The 26,995-nt window shown below is 41.8% G+C and overlaps 1 protein-coding gene across 1 annotated transcript in view; it reads left to right on the top strand.

Moving 5' to 3' along the window:
- USH2A (usherin) overlaps positions 1-26,995 on the top strand; it is a 903,954-nt gene that overhangs the window by 453,145 nt on the left and 423,814 nt on the right. Inside the window, exons 31-32 of the mRNA XM_066594449.1 lie at positions 24,152-24,311; positions 26,437-26,608. Of these exons, the coding sequence (XP_066450546.1) occupies positions 24,152-24,311; positions 26,437-26,608 (332 nt within the window). The remainder of the gene's footprint in view (positions 1-24,151; positions 24,312-26,436; positions 26,609-26,995) is intronic.

Below are 26,995 nucleotides of genomic sequence, written 5' to 3'. Positions count from 1 at the left end.
TATTATTTGGGCACTGTATGATAGTATTATTTGGGCACTGTGTGATAGTATTATTTGGGCATTGTGTGATAGCATTATTTGGGCACTGCATAATAGTATTATTTGGGCACTGTACGATAGCATTATTTGGGCACTGCATAATAGTATTATTTGGGCACTGCATAACAGTATTATTTGGGCACTGCATAACTGTATTATTTGGGCACTGTGTGATAGTATTATTTGGGCATTGTGTGATAGCATTATTTGGGCACTGCATAATAGTATTATTTGGGCACTGCATAATAGTATTATTTGGGCACTGTATGATAGCATTATTTGGGCACTGCATAATAGTATTATTTGGGCACTGCATAACTGTATTATTTGGGCACTGCATAACTGTATTATTTGGGCACTGTGTGACTATTATTTGAGCACTGCATATTAGTATTATTTGGGCACTGCATGATAGTATTATTTGGGCACTGCATGATAGCATTATTTGGGCACTGTATAGTAGTATTATTTGGGCACTGTATGATAACATTATTTGGGCACTGCATAACTGTATTATTTGGGCACTGTATGACTATTATTTGAGCACTGCATAATAGTATTATTTGGGCACTGTATGACTATTATTTGAGCACTGCATAATAGTATTATTTGGGCACTGCATGATAGTATTATTTGGGCACTGTATGATAGTATTATTTGGGCACTGTGTGATAGTATTATTTGGGCATTGTGTGATAGCATTATTTGGGCACTGCATAATAGTATTATTTGGGCACTGTACGATAGCATTATTTGGGCACTGCATAATAGTATTATTTGGGCACTGCATAACAGTATTATTTGGGCACTGCATAACTGTATTATTTGGGCACTGTGTGATAGTATTATTTGGGCATTGTGTGATAGCATTATTTGGGCACTGCATAATAGTATTATTTGGGCACTGCATAATAGTATTATTTGGGCACTGTATGATAGCATTATTTGGGCACTGCATAATAGTATTATTTGGGCACTGCATAACAGTATTATTTGGGCACTGCATAACTGTATTATTTGGGCACTGTGTGACTATTATTTGAGCACTGCATATTAGTATTATTTGGGCACTGCATGATAGTATTATTTGGGCACTGTATGATAGTATTAATTGTGCACTGTGTGATAGTATTATTTGGGCATTGTGTGATAGCATTATGTGGGCACTGCGTAGTAGTATTATTTGGGCACTGCATAATTGTATTATTTGGGCACTGCATAATAGTATTGTTTGGCCACTGCATGATAGCACTATTTGGGCACTGCATAATAGTATTATTTGGGCACTGCATAATAGTATTATTTAGGCACTGCATGATAGTATTATTTGGGCACTGTATGACTATTATTTGGACTCTGTATGGCCAGTTATTTGCACATGTTGTGATGTTATTTGGGTGCTGTTTGACTTTATGATTTGGGCCCTGTATCATAGTATTATTTGTGCACAGCATGATAGTATTATTTAAGCACTGCATGATAGGATTATTTGGGCACTGTATAATAATATTATTTGGGCACTGTATGATAACATTATTTGGGCACTGCATAATAGTATTATTTGGGCACTGTATGACTATTATTTGAGCACTGCATGATAGTATTATTTGGACACTACATGATAGTATTTATTGGGCACTGTATGATAGTATTATTTGGGCATTGTGTGATAGTATTATTTTGGCATTTTGTGATAGCATTTTTTGGGCACTGCACAATAGTATTATTTGGGCACTGCAAAACTGTATTATTTAGGCACTGCATGATAGTATTATTTGGGCATTGTATGATAGCATTATTTGGGCACTGTATGATAGCATTATTTGGGCACTGCATGGTAGTATTATTTGAGAACTGCATAATAGTATTATTTGAGCGCTGCATAATAGTATTATATGGGCACTGTATGATAGCATTATTTGGGCAATGCATAATAGTAGTATTATTTGAACACTGCATGATAGTATTATTTGGGCACTGCATGATAGTATTGTTTGGGCACTGCATGATAGTATTATTTGTGCACTGCATAATAGTATTATTTAGGCACTGTATGATAGCATTATTTGGGCACAGCATGATAGTATTCTTTGGGCACTGTATGACTATTATTTGGGCACTGCATAATAGTATTATTTGTGCACTGCATAATAGTATTATTTGGGCATTGCATAACAGTATTATTTAGGCACTGCATTATAGTATGACTTGGGCACTGTATGATAGCATTATTCGAGCACTGTATGATATTATTATTTGTGCACTGCATAAAAGTATTATTTGCGCACTGCATAATAATATTATTTGGGCACTGCATAACAGTATTACTTAGGCACTGCATTATTGTATTATTTGGGCACTGTATGATAGCATTATTTGGGCACTGTATGATATTATTATTCGGGCACTGCATAGCAGTATTATTTGCGCACAACATAATAGTATTACTTGGGCACTGCATAACAGTATTATTTAGGCACTGCATGACAGTATTATTTGGGCACTGTATGGTATTATTATTTGGGCACTGCATGGTAGTATTATTTGGGCACTGTATGACTATTATTTGAGCACTGCATAATAGTATCATTTAGGCACTGCATAATAGTATTATTTGGGCACTGTATGATATTATTATTTGGGCACAGCATTATAGCATTATTTGGGCACAGTATGATATTATTATTTGGGCACTGCATAACAGTATTATTTAGGCACTGCACTGTAGTATTATTTGGGCACTGTATGATAGCATTATTTGGGCACTGTATGATAGCATTATTTGGACACTGTAGGATATTATTATTTGGGCACTGCATAACAGTATTATTTAGGCACTGCACTATAGTATTATTTGGGCACTGTATGATAGCATTATTTGGGCACTGCATAATAGTATTATTTGGGCACTGCATAATAGTATTATTTAGGCACTGCATTATAGTATTATTTGGGCACTGTATGATAGCATTATTTGGGCACTGTATGATATTATTATTTGGGCACTGCATAACAGTATTATTTGCTCACAGCATAATAGTATTATTTGGGCACTGCATAACAGTAATATTTAGGCACTGCATGACAGTATTACTTGGGCACTGAATGGTATTATTATTTGGGCACTGCATGGTAGTATTATTTGGGCACTGCATGACTATTATTTGAGCACTGAATAATAGTATTATTTGGGCACTGCATAACAGTATTATTTACGCACTGCATTATAGTATTTTTTGGGCACTGTATGATAGCATTATTTGGGCACTGTATGATATTATTATTTGGGCACTGCATAACAGTATTATGTAGGCACTGCACTATAGTATTATTTGGGCACTGTATGATAACATTATTTGGGCACTGCATAATAGTATTATTTAAGCACTGCATAATAGTATTATTTGGGCACTGCATGATAGTATTATTTAAGCACTGCATGATAGGATTATTTGGGCACTGTATAATAATATTATTTGGGCACTGTATGATAACATTATTTGGGCACTGCATAATAGTATTATTTGGGCACTGTATGACTATTATTTGAGCACTGCATGATAGTATTATTTGGACACTACATGATAGTATTTATTGGGCACTGTATGATAGTATTATTTGGGCATTGTGTGATAGTATTATTTTGGCATTTTGTGATAGCATTTTTTGGGCACTGCACAATAGTATTATTTGGGCACTGCAAAACTGTATTATTTAGGCACTGCATGATAGTATTATTTGGGCATTGTATGATAGCATTATTTGGGCACTGTATGATAGCATTATTTGGGCACTGCATGGTAGTATTATTTGAGAACTGCATAATAGTATTATTTGAGCGCTGCATAATAGTATTATATGGGCACTGTATGATAGCATTATTTGGGCAATGCATAATAGTAGTATTATTTGAACACTGCATGATAGTATTATTTGGGCACTGCATGATAGTATTGTTTGGGCACTGCATGATAGTATTATTTGTGCACTGCATAATAATATTATTTAGGCACTGTATGATAGCATTATTTGGGCACAGCATGATAGTATTCTTTGGGCACTGTATGACTATTATTTGGGCACTGCATAATAGTATTATTTGTGCACTGCATAATAGTATTATTTGGGCATTGCATAACAGTATTATTTAGGCACTGCATTATAGTATGACTTGGGCACTGTATGATAGCATTATTCGAGCACTGTATGATATTATTATTTGTGCACTGCATAAAAGTATTATTTGCGCACTGCATAATAATATTATTTGGGCACTGCATAACAGTATTACTTAGGCACTGCATTATTGTATTATTTGGGCACTGTATGATAGCATTATTTGGGCACTGTATGATATTATTATTCGGGCACTGCATAGCAGTATTATTTGCGCACAACATAATAGTATTACTTGGGCACTGCATAACAGTATTATTTAGGCACTGCATGACAGTATTATTTGGGCACTGTATGGTATTATTATTTGGGCACTGCATGGTAGTATTATTTGGGCACTGTATGACTATTATTTGAGCACTGCATAATAGTATCATTTAGGCACTGCATAATAGTATTATTTGGGCACTGTATGATATTATTATTTGGGCACAGCATTATAGCATTATTTGGGCACAGTATGATATTATTATTTGGGCACTGCATAACAGTATTATTTAGGCACTGCACTGTAGTATTATTTGGGCACTGTATGATAGCATTATTTGGGCACTGTATGATAGCATTATTTGGACACTGTAGGATATTATTATTTGGGCACTGCATAACAGTATTATTTAGGCACTGCACTATAGTATTATTTGGGCACTGTATGATAGCATTATTTGGGCACTGCATAATAGTATTATTTGGGCACTGCATAATAGTATTATTTAGGCACTGCATTATAGTATTATTTGGGCACTGTATGATAGCATTATTTGGGCACTGTATGATATTATTATTTGGGCACTGCATAACAGTATTATTTGCTCACAGCATAATAGTATTATTTGGGCACTGCATAACAGTAATATTTAGGCACTGCATGACAGTATTACTTGGGCACTGAATGGTATTATTATTTGGGCACTGCATGGTAGTATTATTTGGGCACTGCATGACTATTATTTGAGCACTGAATAATAGTATTATTTGGGCACTGCATAACAGTATTATTTACGCACTGCACTATAGTATTTTTTGGGCACTGTATGATAGCATTATTTGGGCACTGTATGATATTATTATTTGGGCACTGCATAACAGTATTATGTAGGCACTGCACTATAGTATTATTTGGGCACTGTATGATAACATTATTTGGGCACTGCATAATAGTATTATTTTGCGCACTGCATAATAGTATTATTTGGGCACTGCATAACAGTATTATGTAGGCACTGCATTATAGTATTATTTGGCCACTGTACGATAGCATTATTCGGGCACTGTATGATATTATTATTTGTGCACTGCATAATAGTATTATTTGCGCACGCATAATAATATTATTTGGGCACTGCATAACAGTATTACTTAGGCACTGCATTATTGTATTATTTGGGCACTGTATGATAGCATTATTTGGGCACGGTATGATATTATTATTTGGGCACTGCATAGCAGTATTATTTGCGCACAACATAATAGTATTACTTGGGCACTGCATAACAGTATTATTTGGGCACTGCATGACAGTATTATTTGGGCACTGTATGACTATTATTTGAGCACTGCATAATAGTATCATTTGGGCACTGCATAATAGTATTATTTGGGCACTGTATGATATTATTTGGGCACAGCATTATAGCATTATTTGGGCACTGTATGATATTATTATTTGGGCACTGCATAACAGTATTATTTAGGCACTGCACTGTAGTATTATTTGGGCACTGTATGATAGCATTATTTGGGCACTGTATGATAGCATTATTTGGACACTGTAGGATATTATTATTTGGGCACTGCATAAGGCCTTAGTCACACGGGCATTTTTTCACGCGATTTGCGCATCGCATGATGGATGCGCATGCGCAAATTGCGTGACCAGCGCCGAAAAATCGGCCCAAAAATCGCCCGAAAATCTGCTCCTAGCCGCGTTTCATTAGAAACGGGCCGGAGCTGTCCAGCGCATTGCATTCAATGGAGTCGGCAATACAGCCGGCTCCATTGAATGCAAGCGCTGCGGGCGAGTGTGGGATGAATTGTCGGGAAGGGGTTAAATATATAACCCCTTCCCTGCAATGCATCCTTAAATGTGAAAAAATAAAAAAAAAGGATGTACTCACCAGCTCCCGGCAGCTGGAGATCCCGGCGGCCGGCCTGCAGTGGGTGTGAAGGAGGTGTGATTCAGACTGGCCCCTGATTGGCTCAGCGCTGAGCCAATCAGAGGCTGATCTCAGTCACACCCATTCATGAATTCAGCGCTGAGCCAATCAGGGGGCAGGTCTGACTCACACCCCCTTCACACCCACTGCAGGCCTGCCGCTCTGAACTTCGGCTGCCGGGACAAAGTGAGTATATATATATTTTTTATTTTTACACTTTTCTGGATGAATTGCAGGGAAGGGCTTCTATATTTAAGCCCTTCCCGACAATTCATCCTGCGCTCGCCGGCAGCCCATTGCTTTCAATGGAGCTGGCTGTATTGCCGGCTCCATTGAATTCAATGGGCAAACATCGTTCTTCTCTGCCACACCTGTTACAGCTGTGGCAGAGAAGAATGATTTGTCTTCTATATGTTCTCAATGGGGTCGGCGCTGCTGCCGCCGGCCCCATTGAGCGCATATAGAGAAGAGAACAGGAATCGCAGATCGCAGATAGGTGCGATCTGCGATTTCTGTTCTATAATTTATCAGACGAGCGCATAAACAGCGCTCATGTATCCGATACCATTGCAAAGCAATGGTTTTAAAAAATCGCCGGACGCATGCGCAAATCGTGCGAAAAAACGCCCGTCTGACTAAGGCTTTAGGCACTGCATGACAGTATTATTTGGTCACTGTATGGTATTATTATTTGGGCACTGCATGGTAGTATTATTTGGGCACTGTATGACTATTATTTGGGCACTGCATAATAGTATTATTTGGGCACTGCATAACAGTATTATTTAGGCAGTCCATGATAGTATTATTTGGGCACTGTATAATAGCATTATTTGGGCACTGTACGATATTATTATTTGGGCACTGCTTGGTAGTATTATTTGAGCACTGCATAATAGTATTATTTGAGCACTGCATAATAGTATTTTTTGGGCACTGTATGATAGCATTATTTGGGCACTGCATGATAGTATTATTTGAGCTCTATATGATAGTATTATTTAGGCACTGTATAATAGTATTATTTGGGCACTATATGACTATTATTTGGGCACAGTATGATAGTATTATTTGGGCCTTGTAGAATAGTATTATTTGGGCACTGTATAATAGTATTATCTGGGCAATGCATGATAGTAATATTTGGGCACTGTATGACTAATCTTTGGGCACTGCATGATAATATTATTTGGGCACTGTATGATAGTATTCTTTGGGCACTGTATAATATTATTATCTGGGCACTGCATGATATTATTATTTGGGCACAGCATGATAGTATTATTTGGGCACTGCATGATAGTATTATTTGAACACTGTATGACTATTATTTGGGCACTGCATGATAGTATTATTTGGGCATTGTGTGATAGCATTATTTGGGCACTGCATAACAGTATTATTTAGGCAGTGCATGATAGTATTATTTGGGCACTGTATGTTAGCATTATTTGGGCTTTGTATGATATTATTATTTGGCACTGCATGGTTGTATTACTTGAGCACTGCATAATAGTATTATTTAAGCATTGCATAATAGTATTATTTGGGCACTGTATGATAGCATTATTTGGGTACTGCATAATAGTTTTATTTTGGCACTGCATAATAGTATTATTTGGGCACTGTAGGATAGCATTATTTGGGCACTGCATAATAGTATTATTTTGACACTGTATAATAGTATTATTTGAACGCTGTATGATATTATTATTTAGGCACTGCATGATAGTATTATTTGGGCACCGCATGATAGTATTATATGGGCACTGTATGACTATTATGTGAGCACTACATAATAGTATTATTTGAGCGCTGCATGGTAGCATTATTTGGGCACTGTATGATAGTATTATTTGGGCACTGCATGATAGTATTATTTGGGCATTGTGTGATAGCATTATTTTTGATCACTGCATAATAATAATATTATTTGGGCACTGCATAACAGTATTATTTAGGCACTCCATGATAGTATTATTTGGGCACTGTATGATAGCATTTTTTGGGCACTGTATGATAATATTATTTGGGCACTGCATGGTAGTATTTGGGAACTGTATGACTATTATTTGAGCACTGCATGATAGTATTATTTGGGCACTGCATGTTAATATCATTTTGGCACTGTTTGATAGCATTATTTGGGCACTGCATAATAGTATTATTTTGGCACTGTATGATACTATTATTTGAACACTGTATGATAGTATTATTTGGGCACTGTATGACTATTATTTGAGCACTGCATAATAGTATTATTTGAGCACTGCATGATAGTATTATTTGGGTACTGCATGGTAGTATTATTTGGGCACTGTATGACTATTATTTGAGCACTGCATAATAGTATTATTTGAGCACTGCATGATAGTATTATTTGGGTACTGCATGGTAGTATTATTTGGGCACGTATGACTATTATTTGGGCACTGTATGATAGTATTATTTGAGCACTGCATGATATTATTATTTGGACACTGCATGATAGCATTATTTGGGCACTGTATGATAGTATTATTTGAGCCCTGTATGATAGTATTATTTGGGCACTGTATGATAGTATTATTTGGGCACTGTATGATATTATTATTTTGGCACTGTATAATAGTATTATTTGTGCACTATGTGACTATTATTTGGGCACAGTATTATAGTATTATTCGGGCACTGTATAATAGTATTATTTGGGCACTGTATGACTAATCTTTGGGCACTGTATGATAATATTATTTGGGCACTGTATGATAATATTATTTGGTCACTGTAAAATAGTACTATTTGGGCACTGCATGTTAGTATAATTTGGGCACTGCATGATAGTATTATTTGGGCACTGTATGACTATTATTTGAGCACTGCATAATAGTATTATTTGAGCACTGCATGATAGTATTATTTGGGCACTGTATGACAGTATTTTTTGGGCACTGCATGTTAGCATTATTTGGGCACTGTATGACTATTATTTGTGCACTGCATAATATTATTATTTGAGCACTGCATGATAGTATTATCTGGGCACTGCATGATAGCATTATTTGGCCCTCGTATAATAGTATTATTTGAGCACTGTATGATAGTATTATTTGGGCACTGTATGATAGTATTATCTGGGCACTTCATAATAGGTTTTTTTGGGGCACTGTATGACTAATCTTTGGGCACTGCTTGATAATATTATTTGGGCATGGTATGATAGTATTCTTTGGGCACTGTATAATAGTATTATCTGGGCACTGCATGATATTGTTATTTGGGCACAGCATGATATTGTTATTTGGGCACAGCATGATAGTATTATTTGAACATTGTATGACTATTATTTCGACACTGCATTATAGTATTATTTGAGCACTACATGACTATTATTTGGGCACTGTATAACATGGTTATTTGTTGACGTTATTTGGGCACCATGTGATAGTATAAATTGGGGACTGAATACCACATGACGCTCTTCTTTCTGCAAAATGTTTTTGATTGGCTCTTGGTGCTATTTTTTAAATCTTTTTGAAAGCTCACAGTGGTCTCATCTTCCTAATTTGCCCCTCTTGGGGTTTCCCATCCATTCTAGCTTTACTCCATAGATTTTGGACCTTTATCAATAACACACATACACTAAAGAAAATTGACTTTCCTATCCGGGTAAGCAGCGGTCTGAATGGTAATGTGATTGCTGATATTCCGTACAGCCCAGACATTGGTATTCATGCCCGATATTCATGGATGAGATATCCATAGTACAGTGACCTGTAGAAGTGGGAATGCCGAGTCAGCGATTCCAGAAGGCCAGGCCAACTGTCTGCGCTCGCTTAGAAAACTCTTTTCTTTTTTTTTTTATTCCATGTCCTTTTCTTCCTAACAGAAGGATGTTCTATGGTGTATTCATTAGATTAAATAGCACAGATCAGGGGAAAACGCATTATGTCTATTTCTAGCGAGCCTATTGTATCATTTTCTGCTGTGATGCATTAGTGTAGTGTTAAAATAAAATCTGCTTATTTAAAATCCTTTTAAATAGTGTTGCGACATTTCCCGCTGTTACAATCTGCTTTAGGATAGCAGTTATCCTTGCTGTGGATTTCAGTTAACCTTGCCACAGACACTAAGCCCGAAGCGATGCAGACTTTAAAGGGTTTTGATTATGAAGCAAAACCCTGTGGTGTCATTACAGTATAAAATCACAGCTGAACAAGCTCGGGAGCCTCGGCCTTCCTCTTGGAAGCGAGTCATTGTGTGTGCCGCGCTAACTTTGCCTCATTTCCAAAATGCTTGCCGATTTCTCAGGCTATTATTGTGCTGTGAACTTACTAAAAAGGATAAGTGGAAATACCAGCGAAGCATTAACGAATAAGTCGTCTCCGTAGGATCCGTGTCAGGGGAACGCTGCGACACTGCGGGGTGAAGATTGTTGACTGGTGAGACAGGGAGGCTGGATAAAACTTTACATGCTACATCTACATTATTAATGACAAATCGCTCCTTCTCGCTGTCTTCATGGCGTGCAGTCCCATCCAATACAGGCAGGAATAAGAAGTTTCCAAGGGTTTTCTACTGCTTAGATTTATGACTGTCATTGGAAATTGGTCACAGTTCTACAGAAGATGGAAGCCCGATCCTTGGTTTTTAGACTGATTCTCTGTTTAATTTCAGAAGCTGCATATATAAAATATTACCACTATACAATGCCTAGATATTACCATAGAGTATCCAAGTAATACCAGCTTATAATGCCTAGATATTACCACAGAGTACTTAAGTAATACGAGTTTATAATGCCTAGATATTACCATAGAGTATCGGAGTAATACCGGTTTATAATGCCTAGATATTACCATAGAGTATCCAACTAATGCCAATTTATTATGTCTAGATTTTACCATAGATTATCCAAGTAATACTAGGTCATAATGCCTAGATATTACCATAGAGTATCTAAGTACTTCCATCTTATAATGCCTAGATATTACCATAGAGTATCCAAGTAATACCAGCTTAGAATGCCTAGATATTACCATCAATAATCCAAGTAATTCCATCTTAGAATGCCTAGATATTACCATATAGTATCCTAGTAATACCAGCTTAGAGTGCCTAGTTATTACCATAGAGTATCCAAGTAATACCAGCTTAGAATGCCTAAATATTGCCATCAAGAATCCAAGTAATTTCAGCTAAGAATGCCTAGATATTACCATAGAGTATCCAAGTAATACCAGTTTATAAGGCCTAGATATTACCATAGAGTATCCAAGTAATACCAGTTTATAAAGCCTAGATATTACCATAGAGTATCCAAGTAATAGCAGCATAGAATGCCTAGATATTACCATAGAGTATCCAAGTAATACCAGTTTATAATGCGTAGATATTACCATAGAGTATCCAATTAATACCAGTTTGTAAAGCCTAGATATTACCATAGAGTATCCGAGTAAAACCAGTTTATAAAGCCTAGATATTACCATAGAGTATCCAAATAAAACCAGTTTATAAAGCCTAGATATTACCATAGAGTATTCAAGTAATACCAGCTTATAATGCGTAAATATTACAATAGAATATCCAATTAATACCAGTTTATAAAGCCTAGATATTACCATAGAGTATCCAAGTAATACCAGTTTATAATGCCTAGATATTACCATAAAGTATCCAAGTAATACCAGTTTATATAGCCTAGATATTACCATAGAGTATCCAAGTAATACCAGTTTAGAAAGCCTAGATATTACCATAGAGTATCAAATTAAAGCAGTTTATAAAGCCTAGATATTACCATAGAGTATCCAGGTAATACCAGCTTAGAATGCGTAAATATTACCATAGAATATCCAATTAATACCAGTTTATAAAGCCTAGATATTACCATAGAGTATCCAAGTAATACCAGTTTATAATGCCTAGATATTACCATAGAGTATCCGAGTAATACCAGTTTATAAAGCCTAGATATTACCATAGAGTATCCAAGTAATACCAGTTTATAAAGCCTAGATATTACCATAGAGTATCCAAGTAATACCAGTTTATAATGCCTAGATATTACCATAGAGTATCCGAGTAATACCAGTTTATAAAGCCTAGATATTACCATAGAGTATCCAAGTAATACCAGTTTATATAGCCTAGATATTACCATAGAGTATCCAAGTAATACCAGTTTATATAGCCTAGATATTACCATAGAGTATCCAAGTAATACCAGTTTATATAGCCTAGATATTACCATAGAGTATCCAAGTAATACCAGTTTATAATGCCTAGATATTACCATAGAGTATCCAAGTAATACCAGTTTATAATGCCTAGATATTACCATAGAGTATCCAAGTAATACCAGTTTATAAGGCCTAGATATTACCATAGAGTATCCAATTAAAGCAGTTTATAAAGCCTAGATATTACCATAGAGTATCCAGGTAATACCAGCTTAGAATGCGTAAATATTACCATAGAATATCCAATTAATACCAGTTTATAAAGCCTAGATATTACCATAGAGTATCCAAGTAATACCAGTTTATAATGCCTAGATATTACCATAGAGTATCCGAGTAATACCAGTTTATAAAGCCTAGATATTACCATAGAGTATCCAAGTAATACCAGTTTAGAAAGCCTAGATATTACCATAGAGTATCCAAGTAATACCAGTTTAGAAAGCCTAGATATTACCATAGAGTATCCAAGTAATACCAGTTTATAATGCCTAGATATTACCATAGAGTGTCCAAACAAATTCCAGTTTACAGTGCGTAGATATTACCATAGAGTACAAGTAAAACCAGTTTATAAAGCCTAGATATTACTATAGAGTATCCAAGTGATACCAGCTTATAATGCGTAAATATTACAAAAGAGTATCCAAGAAATTCCAGTTTCTAATGCCCCTATAACAATGTCATATTTTGCCCATAAAACACCCCCAACCAGTGCCCAAACAAAGCTTTAATTCACTGTTCAAATAATACCACCATAGAATGCTTAAATATTACAGTAGGGTATCCAAATAACCCCACTTGTAGTGCCCTTATAATGCTGCAATCACCCACACACCTTAAAACACTGGGATAATATAACTGCCAGTGCCCAAATATTAACACTGTAGAAAGCAGCAATGTCCTCATTGTAAAAAAACAAGAACCTAGGGGAAGTTATCAGAGGGGATGAAACTTTCTGTGTGATTGTAACGTTAAAATAAGAGATCACAAAAGCATTGTTTATTGTGGAAAACTGACCCCTTGGAGGGAGGCTCCAGTACCCTGTTTTACTACCTTTAGCTTGGATACAAGATGTGATACAGGCAGGCATGGAGGCTCTAGTACCCTGTTGTACCACCTCTAGCTTGGATACAAGATGTGATACAGGCAGGCATGGAGGCTCTAGTACCCTGTTGTACCACCTCTAGCTTGGATACAAGATGTGATACAGGGGGGCATGGAGGCTCTAGTACCCTGTTGTACCGCCTCTAGCTGGGATACGAGATGTGATACATGCAGGCATGGAGGCTCTAGTACCCTGTTGTACTACCTTTAGCTTGGATACAAGATGTGATACGGGTGGGCATGGTGGCTCTAGTACCCTGTTGTACCACCTCTAGCTTGGATACAAGATGTGATACAGGCAGGCATGGAGGCTTTAGTACCCTGTTAGGTTATCTATAGCTTGGATACAAGATGTGATATTGGCAGGCATGGAGGCTCTAGTACCCTGTTGTACCGCCTCTAGCTTGGATACAAGATGTGATATTGGCAGGCATGGAGGCTCTAGTACCCTGTTGTACCGCCTCTAGCTTGGATACAAGATGTGATACGGACGGGCATGGAGGCTCTAGTACCCTGTTGTACCACCTCTAGCTTAGCTACAAGATGTGATACGGGTGGGCATGGAGGCTCTAGTACTCTCTAGCTTGGATACAAGATGCAATACAAGCAGACATGGAGGCTCTAGTACTCTCTAGCTTGGATACAAGATGATACAGGCAGCATGGAGGCTCTAGTACCCTGTTGTACCGCCTCTAGCTTAGATACAATATGTGATACGGGTGGGCATGGAGGCTCTAGTACCCTGTTGGGCCACCTCTAGCTTGAATATAAGCTGTGGTACAGGTAGGCATGGAGGGTCTAGTACCCTGTTGTACCTCGTATAGCTGGGATACAAGATGTGATATGGGCGGGCATGGAAGCTTAGCTGTCATTGTCCCTTGTACGACTACTATGGGGGACCGACTGTCATATGCGATAAGCCCCAAACCATTACACCAGCAAGGGGGTCAGGATTGAGGCACTCAACCTGAGGTCTCCAGACATGAACACGGCCATCGTTAGCACCCAAACTAAACCTGGATCCATCGCTGAAGACAACCCGGTTCCCCGTCGTAACGTTCAGTTTCATGGTTCACGACATCACTGCAAGCAGAGGTGACAGTGGGTGACAGAGGCTGTACATTTAATGGGTGCCATGAGACCAAAATATCCTTTAGCCAAGAGCCTGGAAATGGTTCAGACAGACACAAGATCTGTAACAATGGCGCCCCCTGTCTCTGGATGGAAGACAACAAAACAGTTAAAGCTGTTGGTGCTTGTCAAACAATCCTCTTTACTGGTGGTCTGTCGGGGTGGCCTGAGCCCAGTCACCTTGTGTGTCCCATCCACTGGTCCCAACACCTCCTAACAGTCTGGTCAGGACGGCTCTTCACATCCCAATAATGCGCACTTCTCAGACTCTATTGGTCAACAAGCTCTACAAGCGGAAGAAGAGGTCACTGCACACAAGGAGCCTCCGAGAGCCTCTTATAGGACAAGGGGGGAATCAATTTTAGGGTCTCAGGCGACAAGGCCATTCATCTAATCACCACAACTCCTATCATTACAGATCTGCCTGAGATGGAACTGCAGGATCGGGTCTGCAACAAAACAATAACTTTTTCTGATCACATTTCTGATAGTTAGTGCTGCTGGGTCTTGTGGTGCTATGCTTGGACTGATTTGGGCTGACTGTTGTGTGGATTGCTCCAGTCAGCCGATCACCTGGGGTCTCTGCACATAAATACCTCTTGCAGGAGGATGTTGGTCATTATACATCATCATCTTCTTTCTGAAGACTGCTGACAGCTTGTGCAGCATCCCGTAGGGTAACTCAGGACACGGGGCATACGGTGAAGAGCTGTCGGGTAAAGCTGTCACTTGTCATAGTGGAACTTACCAGACTCCTCCCCAGAGGGACACACGCAGCCTCGGCCAGAGCATCGCCGGACCTCTTCCGGACACCCCTAGGAGAGGAATGGCCAATATACATATAACAGAAATACAGGTTGTCACTAGAGATGAGCGAGCACGCTCGGATAAGCCAGTTACTCGAGCGAGCTTTGCTCTTCTCGAGTAACTGCATTCTTGTCTGAGCGGGCTTGGGTGGGAAGGGGGTGGCAAGGGGGGGGGGGAGGGAGAGATCTCTCTCACTCTCTACCCCACCGCCGCCCCACCCGAGCACGCTTGGACAAGAATGCAGTTACTCAAGAAGAGCGTGGCTCGCTCGAGTAACTGGCTTATCCGAGCGCGCTCGCGCATCTCTAGTTGTCACGTGACACCACCATTCCTATTTCTCACTGGAATGACCCTCAGCGACAATAAAGAGAATTCACACACGTTTTTGTACTTAAGTACCTCAGTCCCTGGGAACGGTCAGGGTCTGGCAAAACTTTGCTGTAAAACTTTTAACACTTTACAATTCAAGAACACGCTGGTGCAGGTAAGACAGAGGAAGGAGGTCAGGGAGGAACCCAGGATGATGCCGGTCATACCGTTCTCGTTATTTGTATGGTACCACTCCTGGAAGGGGAAGGGGCAAACTCTCCACAGACACTCACTTTTAGAAGTACCTCTACATGGTGGTCTCGACTTTCCTCTACTTCTCTCTCTCTCTCTCTCTCTCTCTCTCTCTCTCTCTCTCTCTTTGTCCTTACTCCATATTGGCTCCTGTCTTCAGGGACTTCTTAGAAACCTTTCTTTTTTCTTCCATTCTTCACCACATGAGGGTTGAAGGTACCCCCATGTGGCTGGCAATCTCTCAGGGGAACCCAGAAGAACAGAAGATCTTTTCCTGCTGTCAGACACTCATACTTATAGTATGTAACATACCACGTGACAGGACATAAATTGATACATTTGCAGACATCTCCCAGTCTCATGCAGACATTAACCCTTCGCTTGCTGCAGCTGTGCAATACACATAACTGTAGACAAGACATTTTGCACAGTGTATCCACACAGAAGACATGACATGTATGAAATTTATGGAGGGGCCAGGAATAGGTGTTCTGGGCCACTACACTTGCATGGGCCACTACACTTTCTGTCTGAATCCCCTTCCACCTATAAGTATGTGGATGTCTGATTGTTCCTCAGTCTCTAGGTGTGTGGACGCCTGAATCCCCCTCGATCTGTACTTGTGCGGATGCCTGACTCCTCCTCATACTAGAGGTGTGCGGACACCTGACTCCTCCTCATACTAGAGGTGTGCGGACACCTGACTCCTCCTCATTCTGGAGGTGTGCAGACACCGCCCCCCCCCCCCCTCGTTCTGGAGGTGTGTGGACGCCTGACTCTCCCTTGTTCTGCAAGTGTGCGGACGCCTGACTTCCCCTCATTCTTGAGGTGTGCGGACACCCGACTCCCCCTCAGTCTGTAGTTGTGTGGACCCTGACTCCTCCTCAGTCTGTAGTTGTGTGGACCCTGACTCCCCCTCAGTCTGTAGTTGTGTGGACCCTGACTCCTCCTCAGTCTGTAGTTGTGTGGACCCTGACTCCTCCTCAGTCTGTAGTTGTGTGGACCCTGACTCCTCCTCAGTCTGTAGTTGGGTGGACCCTGACTCCCCCTCAGTCTGTAGTTGTGTGGACCCTGACTCCCCCTCAGTCCTGTAGGTGTGTGGACCCTGACACCCCCTCATTGTGCAGGTTGTGCGGATGCCTGACTTTACGTCGGTCTGTAGGTATGTGGATCCTGACTGCCCCTCAGTCTGTAGTTGGGTGGACCCTGACTCCCCTTCAGTCTGGAGGTGTGTGGACCCTGACTCTCCCTCATTGTGCAGGTTGTGCGGATGCCTGACTCCCCCTCAGTCTGTAGGTGTGTGGATCCCTGCCTCCCTCTCAGTCTGTAGGTATGCTGATGCGCGACTTCCCCTGTTAGTGTACAGTAAGTACATATAGCAGGTAGTTGGACACAAGTGGCTTCTTTATTCTTTAAGGTTCACTGAGTGGTTGTGTGAATGTTCTCCATTTCTGCCATTTTCCTCCTTATTGAATAATTTTTTTGCAAATTGAGATCAATGACGTTCCCTCAACAACAGCAAGAGATCAATACAGGGGAGCGCATCACTCATGGCCGTCCACGACTGTATCTGAGTGTCCATAATCTGCCATACAGCATCATATAACCCATCCCCCATCTGTCACACGACTGCCGGCCATCCTTAATATCACTCGCGCTCATTTTCATTTTTTTTTAATATCCATATAAGAATGTGTCTGATTTTATGCAAATAAGGTAATCAAGCAAATGGTGAAGGGGTGGTGTCCCTTGTAATAACCCAGGCAGCAACCACGAAGACAACACAGCGGATAATATCTTCATAATGTCACATACTGAAGAGGGAGGAAAGCCAAGAAGATGGGGGGGGGGGGGGGGGCGGGCGGCGAGGGCGGGGGTCCCTGCAATTTACTATTGGTGATTGCTGCTGTATTATATGCCTGAAATGTCATGAGATAAAAAGATAGATGGATAGATAGATAGATAGATAGATAGATAGATAGATAGATATGAGATAGATAGATAGATAGATATGGGATAGATAGATATGGGATAGATAGGAGATAGATAGATAGATATGAGATAGATAGATAGATAGATAGATAGATAGATAGATATGAGATAGATAGATAGATATGAGATAGATAGATAGGAGATAGATAGGTAGATACATAGATAGATAGATAGATAGATAGATAGATAGATAGATAGATAGATAGATAGATAGATAGATAGATAGATATGAGATGGATGGATAGATAAATAGATAGATATGGGATAGATAGATAGATAGATAGATATGAGATAGATAGATAGGAGATAGATAGATATGAGATAGATAGATGGATAGATAGATAGATATGGGATAGATAGATAGATAGATAGATAGATAGATAGGAGATAGATAGATAGATAGATAGATAGATAGATATGAGATAGATAGATAGATAGATAGATATGAGATAGATAGATAGATAGATATGAGATAGATAGATAGATAGATAGATATGAGATAGATAGATATGAGATAGATAGATAGATAGATAGATAGATATAAGATAGATAGATGGATAGATGGATAGATTGATAGATGTCACCCCTCAGTCTCTCTTGCTCTGCGGTAGTCACCCCTCTGTCTCTCTAGCTCTTCCGTTGTCACCCCTCAGTCTCTCTTACTCTGAAGTTGTCACCCCTCAGTCTCTCTTGCTCTGCGGTTGTCACCCCTCAGTCTCTCTAGCTGAGCGGTTGTCACCCCTCAGTCTCTCATGCTCTGCCGTTGTCACCCCTTAGTCTCTCTCTAGCTCTGCCGTTGTCACCCCTCAGTCTCTCTTGTCCAGCTGTTGTCACCCCTCAGTCTCTCATGCTCTGCCGTTTTCACCCCTCAGTTTCTCTCTAGCTCTGCCGTTGTCACCCCTCAGTCTCTTTCTAGCTCTGCGGTTGTCACCCCTCAGTCTCTCTTGCTCTGCCGTTGTCACCCCTCAGTCTCTCTAGCTCTGTGGTTGTCACCCCTCAGTCTCTCTTGCTCTGCGGTTGTCACCCCTCAGTCTCTCTAGCTCTTCCGTTGTCACCCCTCAGTCTCTCTTACTCTGAAGTTGTCACCCCTCAGTCTCTCTTGCTCTGCCGTTGTCACCCCTCAGTCTCTCTAGCTGAGCGGTTGTCACCCCTCAGTCTCTCTTGCTCTGCGGTTGTCACCCCTCAGTCTCTCTTGCTCTGCGGTTGTCACCCTTCAGTCTCTCTTGCTCTGCGGTTGTCACCCCTCAGTCTCTCTAGCTCTGTAGTTGTCACCCCTCAGTCTCTCATGCTCTGCCGTTGTCACCCCTTAGTCTCTCTCTAGCTCTGCGGTTGTCACCCCTCAGTCTCTATTGCTCTGCGGTTGTCACCCCTCAGTCTCTCTAGCTGAGCGGTTGTCACCCCTCAGTCTCTCATGCTCTGCCGTTTTCACCCCTCAGTTTCTCTCTAGCTCTGCCGTTGTCACCCCTCAGTCTCTTTCTAGCTCTGCGGTTGTCACCCCTCAGTCTCTCTTGCTCTGCGGTTGTCACCCCTCAGTCTCTCTTGTCCTGCGGTTGTTACCCCTCAGTCTCTCATGCTCTGCCGTTGTCACCCCTCAGTCTCTCATGCTCTGCCGTTGTCACCCCTCAGTCTCTCTCTAGCTCTGCGCTTTTCACCCCTCAGTCTCTCTAGCTCTGCCGTTGTCACCCCTCAGTCTCTCTTGCTCTGCCGTTATCACCCCTCAGTCTCCATCTCTGCAGTTGTCACCCCTCAGTCTCCATCTCTGCCGTTGTCACCCCTCAGTCTCTCATGCTCTGTGATTTTCACCCCTCAGTCTTTCTAGCTCTGCGGTTGTCACCCCTCAGTCTCTCTAGCTCTGCGGTTGTCACCCCTCAGTCTCTCTATCTCTGCCGTTGTCACCCCTCACTCTCTCTTGCTCTGCGGTTGTCACCCCTCAGTCTCTCTTGCTCTGTGGTTGTCACCCCTCAGTCTCTCTTGCTCTGCGGTTGTCACCCTTCACTCTCTCTCTAGCTCTGCCGTTGTCACCCCTCAGTCTCTCATGCTCTGCCGTTGTCACCCCTCAGTCTCTCTTGCTCTGCCGTTGTCACCCCTCAGTCTCTCTTGCTCTGCGGTTGTCACCCCTCAGTCTCTCTCTAGCTCTACGGTTGTCACCCCTCAGTCTCTCTTGCTCTGTGGTTGTCACCCCTTAGTCTCTCTTGCTCTGCCGTTGTCACCCCTCAGTCTCTCTTGCTCTGCCGTTGTCACCCCTCAGTCTCTCTTGCTCTGCCGTTGTCACCCCTCAGTCTCTCTTGCTCTGCGGTTGTCACCCCTCAGTCTCTCTTGCTCTGCAGTTGTCACCCCTCAGTCTCTCTTGCTCTGAAGTTGTCACCCCTCAGTCTCTCATGCTCTGTGGTTGTCACCCCTCCACCTCTCTAGCTCTGCCGTCTTCACCCCTCCGTCTCTCTTGCTCTGTGGTTGTCACCCCTCAGTCTCTCTACCTCTTCCGTTGTCACCCCTCAGTCTCTCTTGCTCTGAAGTTGTCACCCCTCAGTCTCTCTCATGCTCTGCGGTTGTCACCCCTCAGTCTCTCTAGCTCTTCCGTTGTCACCCCTCAGTCTCTCTTGCTCTGAAGTTGTCACCCCTCAGTCTCTCTATCTCTTCCGTTGTCACCCCTCAGTCTCTCTATCTCTTCCGTTGTCACCCCTCAGTCTCTCTTGCTCTGCGGTTGTCACCCCTCTGTCTCTCTAGCTCTGCCGTTGTCACCCCTCTGTCTCTCTTGCTCTGTTGTTGTCAGCCCTCAGTCTCTCTCATGCTCTGCCGTTGTCACCCCTCAGTCTCTCTTGCTCTGAAGTTGTCACCCCTCAGTCTCTCTCATGCTCTGCGGTTGTCACCCCTCAGTCTCTCTTGCTCTGTGGTTGTCACCCCTCAGTCTCTCTTGCTCTGTGGTTGTCACCCCTCAGTCTCTCTTGCTCTGTGGTTGTCACCCCTCAGTCTCTCTTGCTCTGTGGTTGTCACCCCTCAGTCTCTCTCATGCTCTGCGGTTGTCACCCCTCAGTCTCTCTTGCTCTGTGGTTGTCACCCCTCAGTCTCTCTCATGCTCTGCGGTTGTCACCCCTCAGTCTCTCTTGCTCTGAAGTTGTCACCCCTCAGTCTCTCTTGCTCTGTGGTTGTCACCCCTCAGTCTCTCTTGCTCTGCTGTTGTCACCCCGTTTTTTATGCTCTATACAACTGCTTTGGAGTGGAATGTTCATTTTTTTTACTGGATTTCAACATTTTATGACACTTTGCGACTCGTTTCCGTTCCTTGGACTTTTCAAGGTTACTGCAGCTCCATGTTTGTTACTTAAATATTAAAGTGGGGATTTCGTGGGTAATGTGCGATAATCTGCCTACGTACACGCCATTGTTTTAATAAAATAATGATTGTTCATTTTCGCCACATGCTCAGCGTACAGCGTACACGTAATCCCTTACTGACGGTAAATAATTGGACTTTTCCAACCGAGAGCTTCCATCTACAGAACTAATGTTTTTCTGTTTACTCCTAAATAGAACGGGAAGACTTAAGTCCTTGAAGCCATAAACATCCGATCTTGGTTTTCATCAGAGAAGATGCTTGAAATCCACTAATTAGACACATTTTACAAGAACAGAACAGAAGCATCTTTCTTTCTCCCTAAACAGCGTCCCCCTTGTGTATGAGGTATTGCAGCTCACTGCAGTGGATAGACCTGCGCGGTCCGTCGCCTCCCCTTGTCTGTTCCCCTCATCCCCCTCGTTGCGTTTCATCCAACAATGCATTTACATTGCAAAAATCTGTGTCAGAAAATGCAATGGAAGTTCGCAGCCGAAATCTGCGCATCTCTCTGTTATTAGACCCAGATCTGCATTGCAGCTGCCGCGGCGCCGCGTACAGAATAGCGCATTCATGGGATTGCAAGTATTTACTAACAGACATGTCAGGTGAACAAACGCTTCTTTTTTTAACCCCTTAATGACATGACCCATCTTGGACCAAAAGATGCCGCGATTTTCGTCTTAATTTTTCAAAAAACATAACTTTTTTATTTTTTTGTCAACATGGCCGTATGAGGGCTTGTTTTTTGTAGGTCGTGTTGTAGTTGTGCGAACGTTTTTGTTTTTTTCACTTTTTTTCACATTTTTTTTCCTATTGTCTTTTTTCTTGTCCCTGTAGAGGACTTGAACCTGCAATGGTGTGATCACACTGATAATACACTGAGCCCGCATCAGCCATAGGATGTAAATGTATGTCCATTTGTGGAAACTGCTTCCCTGCCAGGTTGTACATTTACATCCTGGGGCGTGAAGGGGTTAATGTATAACTTTAGACAGTTCTTATACTAACTGAGACCGCTTTTGAACATTTCCAGGGAGCGCACAGTCAGGGAAAGTGTTACTAAAAGCTGCGGAAAGTCAGGATGATGTAACCCCCAGTGATCAGCTGCAAACTGTAAGGAAACCTGGCAGTGAGGGCTCAGTTACCTTGCAGCACCCCCACAGGGGAAATTAAGCATTGCACAGTATCCATTCATATCAATGGGTTATGTGTAAGTTTGGTTTCTCACCTGTAATCAGTATCAAGAAAGGGGAATCCCCACGGCCGAATGGTTCATTCTCTGGACAGAACCGAACAGCACCGGTAGGACACCATTGACTATAATGGAGTCCATCCGCTTTCCACCTGGCTGTTGGAAGGGAAAAAAACTGCATGCAATAGAAATCTTGTAACTTTATCAGCCAGATAATAGTGTGAACAAACAAGCTGAATCGGGCTGCTACATGTCTTTCAATCTCCCGTATATCGGGATTCTCAAAGAATACATCTTACAGTCCCGTTCCCGGGTTTTATCAAGCAGACAACTAGAGCCCCAAAATGTGTAAAACAAAGTCCTTCCCGTTTACCGGGATGCAGTTAGACCTGTTGGGCAAATGTTAATTCTGCCGATGCCCTGTTTGCCGGGGTTATTTGTAGTAAATCTCTTTCTCTCTACGCATTTATTGGGTCAATATTTCCTCTGCTGATAAACATGATGAAGAGAGGGGAGCGCAGCAGAGCAGGTCTCTGCACGGTTGTACTCCCCTCTGTGTCTCCTGCTGTGATCATGGACTGCTTAGCTGTCTCTTCCAGGGCTGCAGCCTCTCACACAGCACTGCTCTGGGGAGTATCCCCTGCTCTGAGGTGTATCCTCTGCTGTGGGCAGTATCCCCTGCTCCGGGTAGTATCCTCTGCTCTGGGCAGTATCCTCTGCTCAGGGGTGTATTCTCTGTTCCGGAGAGTATCCTCTGCTCAGGGGAGTATCCCCTGCTCCGGGGAGTATCCTCTGCTGTGGGCAGTATCCCCTGCTCAGGGGTGTATCCTCTGTTTCGGGGAGTATTCCCTGCTCTGGGGGTATCCTCTGCTCTGGGCAGTATCCTCTGCTCAGGGGAGTATCCCCTGCTCCAGGACCAGCAGCATTGCCGTCCTTCCTCCTCCTTGCTCACACACACTCTGCCTCACTTCCCATTCTCCCTCAGACCAGCTTGCTGCGCTCCTCCCCCTCTTAAAGTAACAAACAGTAGCATATCAGTCTGGTTAACAAAAAATGTAACAAAAACAAGAGATGCGCTAATTGGCAGTAGCAGTATATACAGGATGACAAAGGGTTTTCACAACCAGACAACTTATTCATTGTTCTTACATTTAATGGCCCTTTTACGTTTTGTTTTCCTGGCACATCCAGTGCGCTATCTCCACGTCTAATCATCATTAGGAAATAGAAACATCTCTTATCTGCAGTACTGTACATCCCCCTCCTAGGCAGAACTGATAACAATTGTGTAGAGGGGAGCAAAGTCTCCGATAATCCCAAAGATGAGAAGCGATGAAATATGAAGAGGTGAAGAGGTGATGCCGTCTCATTTAGAAGTTTGTAATTATGTTCTTATTATGACATGACCTCTTTGTCTCCATTTGTCTTCCAGGATTGGCGGCCTTCACTGAACACCGGTTTCTGTTGTCTGCATGCACAGTGGCCGGTTGTACGAATAGTTCCCAGGTCACCTTAACTACTGCACAGAGGCCTCCCAAATATGTGGCGCCACCGGTGCTCAGGGTCTTGGATTCCACAAGGATCCATGTCCAGTATGTATTCATTTCTTTGGCTGAGGGTTCTTCTACACAAGCCGATTCTCAGCCCGATGTAACAAGTGGCGGTCATCAAAGCTTGTCAATTGGGACTTGATTGTATTTCCTTTATATGGGCTGAGAATCATTGATATGGGGACAAATGATCATCACTAGGATCACTTGTCCCCATAGAGCCAACTGTACATAACCTTGCACAAATAGGAGAGGTACAGCCAACCAGCAAGCATTGGCATTTTTGCTAAGGGTCTTTTTACATGGGCTGAGATGTAACCAGTGCCACTCAACAAAGCATGTCAATTGGCACTTGCTTATACTCTCTTTACAAAAGCCAAGAATCGCTGGTATGGGGACAAGCAATCTGTTACTATGATCATTTGTTCCCATAGAGCTGACTGTACATCTCCCTGTTCACATGGGAAGAGCTACAGCCGACCAGTGAGCATGTTTATGCTTAATAGTCCTTTTGCATGGCCCGATTCTTGGCCCAATGTAGCTAGCATTGCTCGACAGAGTAGGTCAATTGGCACTTGTTTACATTTCCTTTACATGGGCTGAGAATTGCCTGCACATGGGTTCACACCCTGTTCACATGGGGAGATGTACAGCCAACCAACAAGACTTTTTATGATAACTAAACAATGATCAGCCAACAAACAACTGTTCATTTGTCCATCAGCTGACCATTGTACCTTTCACATCAATTAGTCAAACGTTCATGCCCAGCAATGAGGCCATGTAAAAGGGCCTTAAAAAGTAGCGATCAGCTAACATAAGAGTTTTTAGTCATTCATCGGCTGATTGTTGATATCACACTCAATAAAGCGGCGGTCACACATGAACGGGGCCACGCTATTCATTTCAATGAGGCTGACGGAAGTAGTCGAATACAACTTGAATATCCCCAACAGTCCCATTGAAAATGAATGGAATGGCACCATACATGTGCCACCACCTCTCGTTCAATTTCCTCCTGACTGTGGGAGCGGCACTCAAGTTGCACTGGCTGTCAAGGACAAAGTAACCCACCTTACCCAGCCTAATAAGCTACATAGCGCTTTTGACGTTGGTGACTGTTTAGTGTGTAAAAGGCTTTTTACATGGCCCGATGCTTGGGGAAGAATGTTCCTAGGAATGTTCTTTTGCCCAGTCATCGGCCAGCGAAGGTGCCGCAGATCACCAGATAAATCAGCCAACACTTGTTCGTCAGGTGATCACATTATTTCTGTGGCACAAAAAATTGACATTGTTGATATTGCATCTTCCCATATGAAGAGATGTGTTACTGACAGTGAGGGATCCTTATGGGGGCCGAACTATTGTATGAACAATTGTGTGTCCCCTAATGGTCTGAATGGGTCTGTGTGAAGGCCTGGTAGACGAGCATTGGTCGGCGCTCGTTATTGTCGGTTTATCTATAACTTTTACTAGTTCTTACTAAGGATTAGAACCCCTACTACGGGGGGGGGGGGGGGGTGGCTTTAGGTCTCACTCACGTAATGCAGCCTTTTCAAAAAAAATTTCATTTACTTGAATGACATCATTCAAGAGAACCTTCACTGACTTCTACTATCCCTCAAGCAAAGCCTGGAGTGGCCTTGGCAACTTAGAAGCATAGCAAGTACTACTATAGTTTGTGGTTGTAATAAAGAGTATTTCCTTTCATGCCAGTGTTGCTTGGTTGTCATGGTACCATAGCTGCTGCCTAGTAGAGGACAGTGGGGACCTCTGATGGTATCCAAATATGTAAAAGATTTGCTAGAAAGAGAGGTCCATGGGCGGGCCAAAAGCTTAAAGTGACTTTACAATTTTTCCTAAAACTAGATGGGAGTAGCACTGGGTAATCTTAGAAGATCAAGGAGGGGCCCAGGATCTGGCCGATCCACAGAAAAATGCCACAAATGGAGGGCAATGGGGTAATACTGCTCACCCTCTCGGTGAAAATTTTGGACTTGAGGGTCAATTTTATTCTTATGCTCCTTCTATTTCAATGTTTCGTTTCTCAGACAGGTATATAAGTAGTTTTGCATTATTACCTTCCAGCTGCAAAAATTGACCACTAAGTAAGTTTTGTAACATCATACTACTAGAAAACTAACAATAAACTTTTGTGATTCCTTAGGTGGGATGAACCGGACATAGTCAATGGAATCCTTGAGCGTTACTTGCTATGTATTTCAGAGACTCTGGACAACATAAGTCCTTGGACCACCATCTATAACAGTACAGAGCTGTTCCTAGATTATACCATTCAGGGATTAACACCAGGAACCAAATATTTCATAAGACTTGGTGTAAGTATTGTACTTACAACATATAAGTGAATTAGTGAGGTTGGCTCCAGGTTACTTGGGCCTTGTGTGACAGGGTCTAGCCCATTATTTGGTGACATAGAGAATGATGACCCAGAACTTCATGGACACCTCAAGGGACTGCACAAGAGAAAGCGGAAAGCTGTTAAGAAAGAGTTGGTCCTGCTCAAGAAGACTTGTTTAGCCATGTGGGACATGGCCACTGATTTATTAGACATGGCCACTGATTTATTAGAATGGGCACCATAAAGTACTATGGTTGATCATCGGAGGTTCCAGTAGCTCAAACTGTGACAATCTCATTATCCATGTAATTCCATAGTTTTTTATTTCATATGGAGGCCTAGAGTTTTTACTTGTGGATGTTTG

The sequence above is a fragment of the Eleutherodactylus coqui genome, chromosome 3 (genome assembly GCF_035609145.1).
Source record: "Eleutherodactylus coqui strain aEleCoq1 chromosome 3, aEleCoq1.hap1, whole genome shotgun sequence".
Lineage (NCBI taxonomy): Eukaryota > Metazoa > Chordata > Amphibia > Anura > Eleutherodactylidae > Eleutherodactylus > Eleutherodactylus coqui.
Note: the sequence above shows the minus strand (reverse complement) of the source record. Positions and strands in the feature narration are given on the sequence as shown.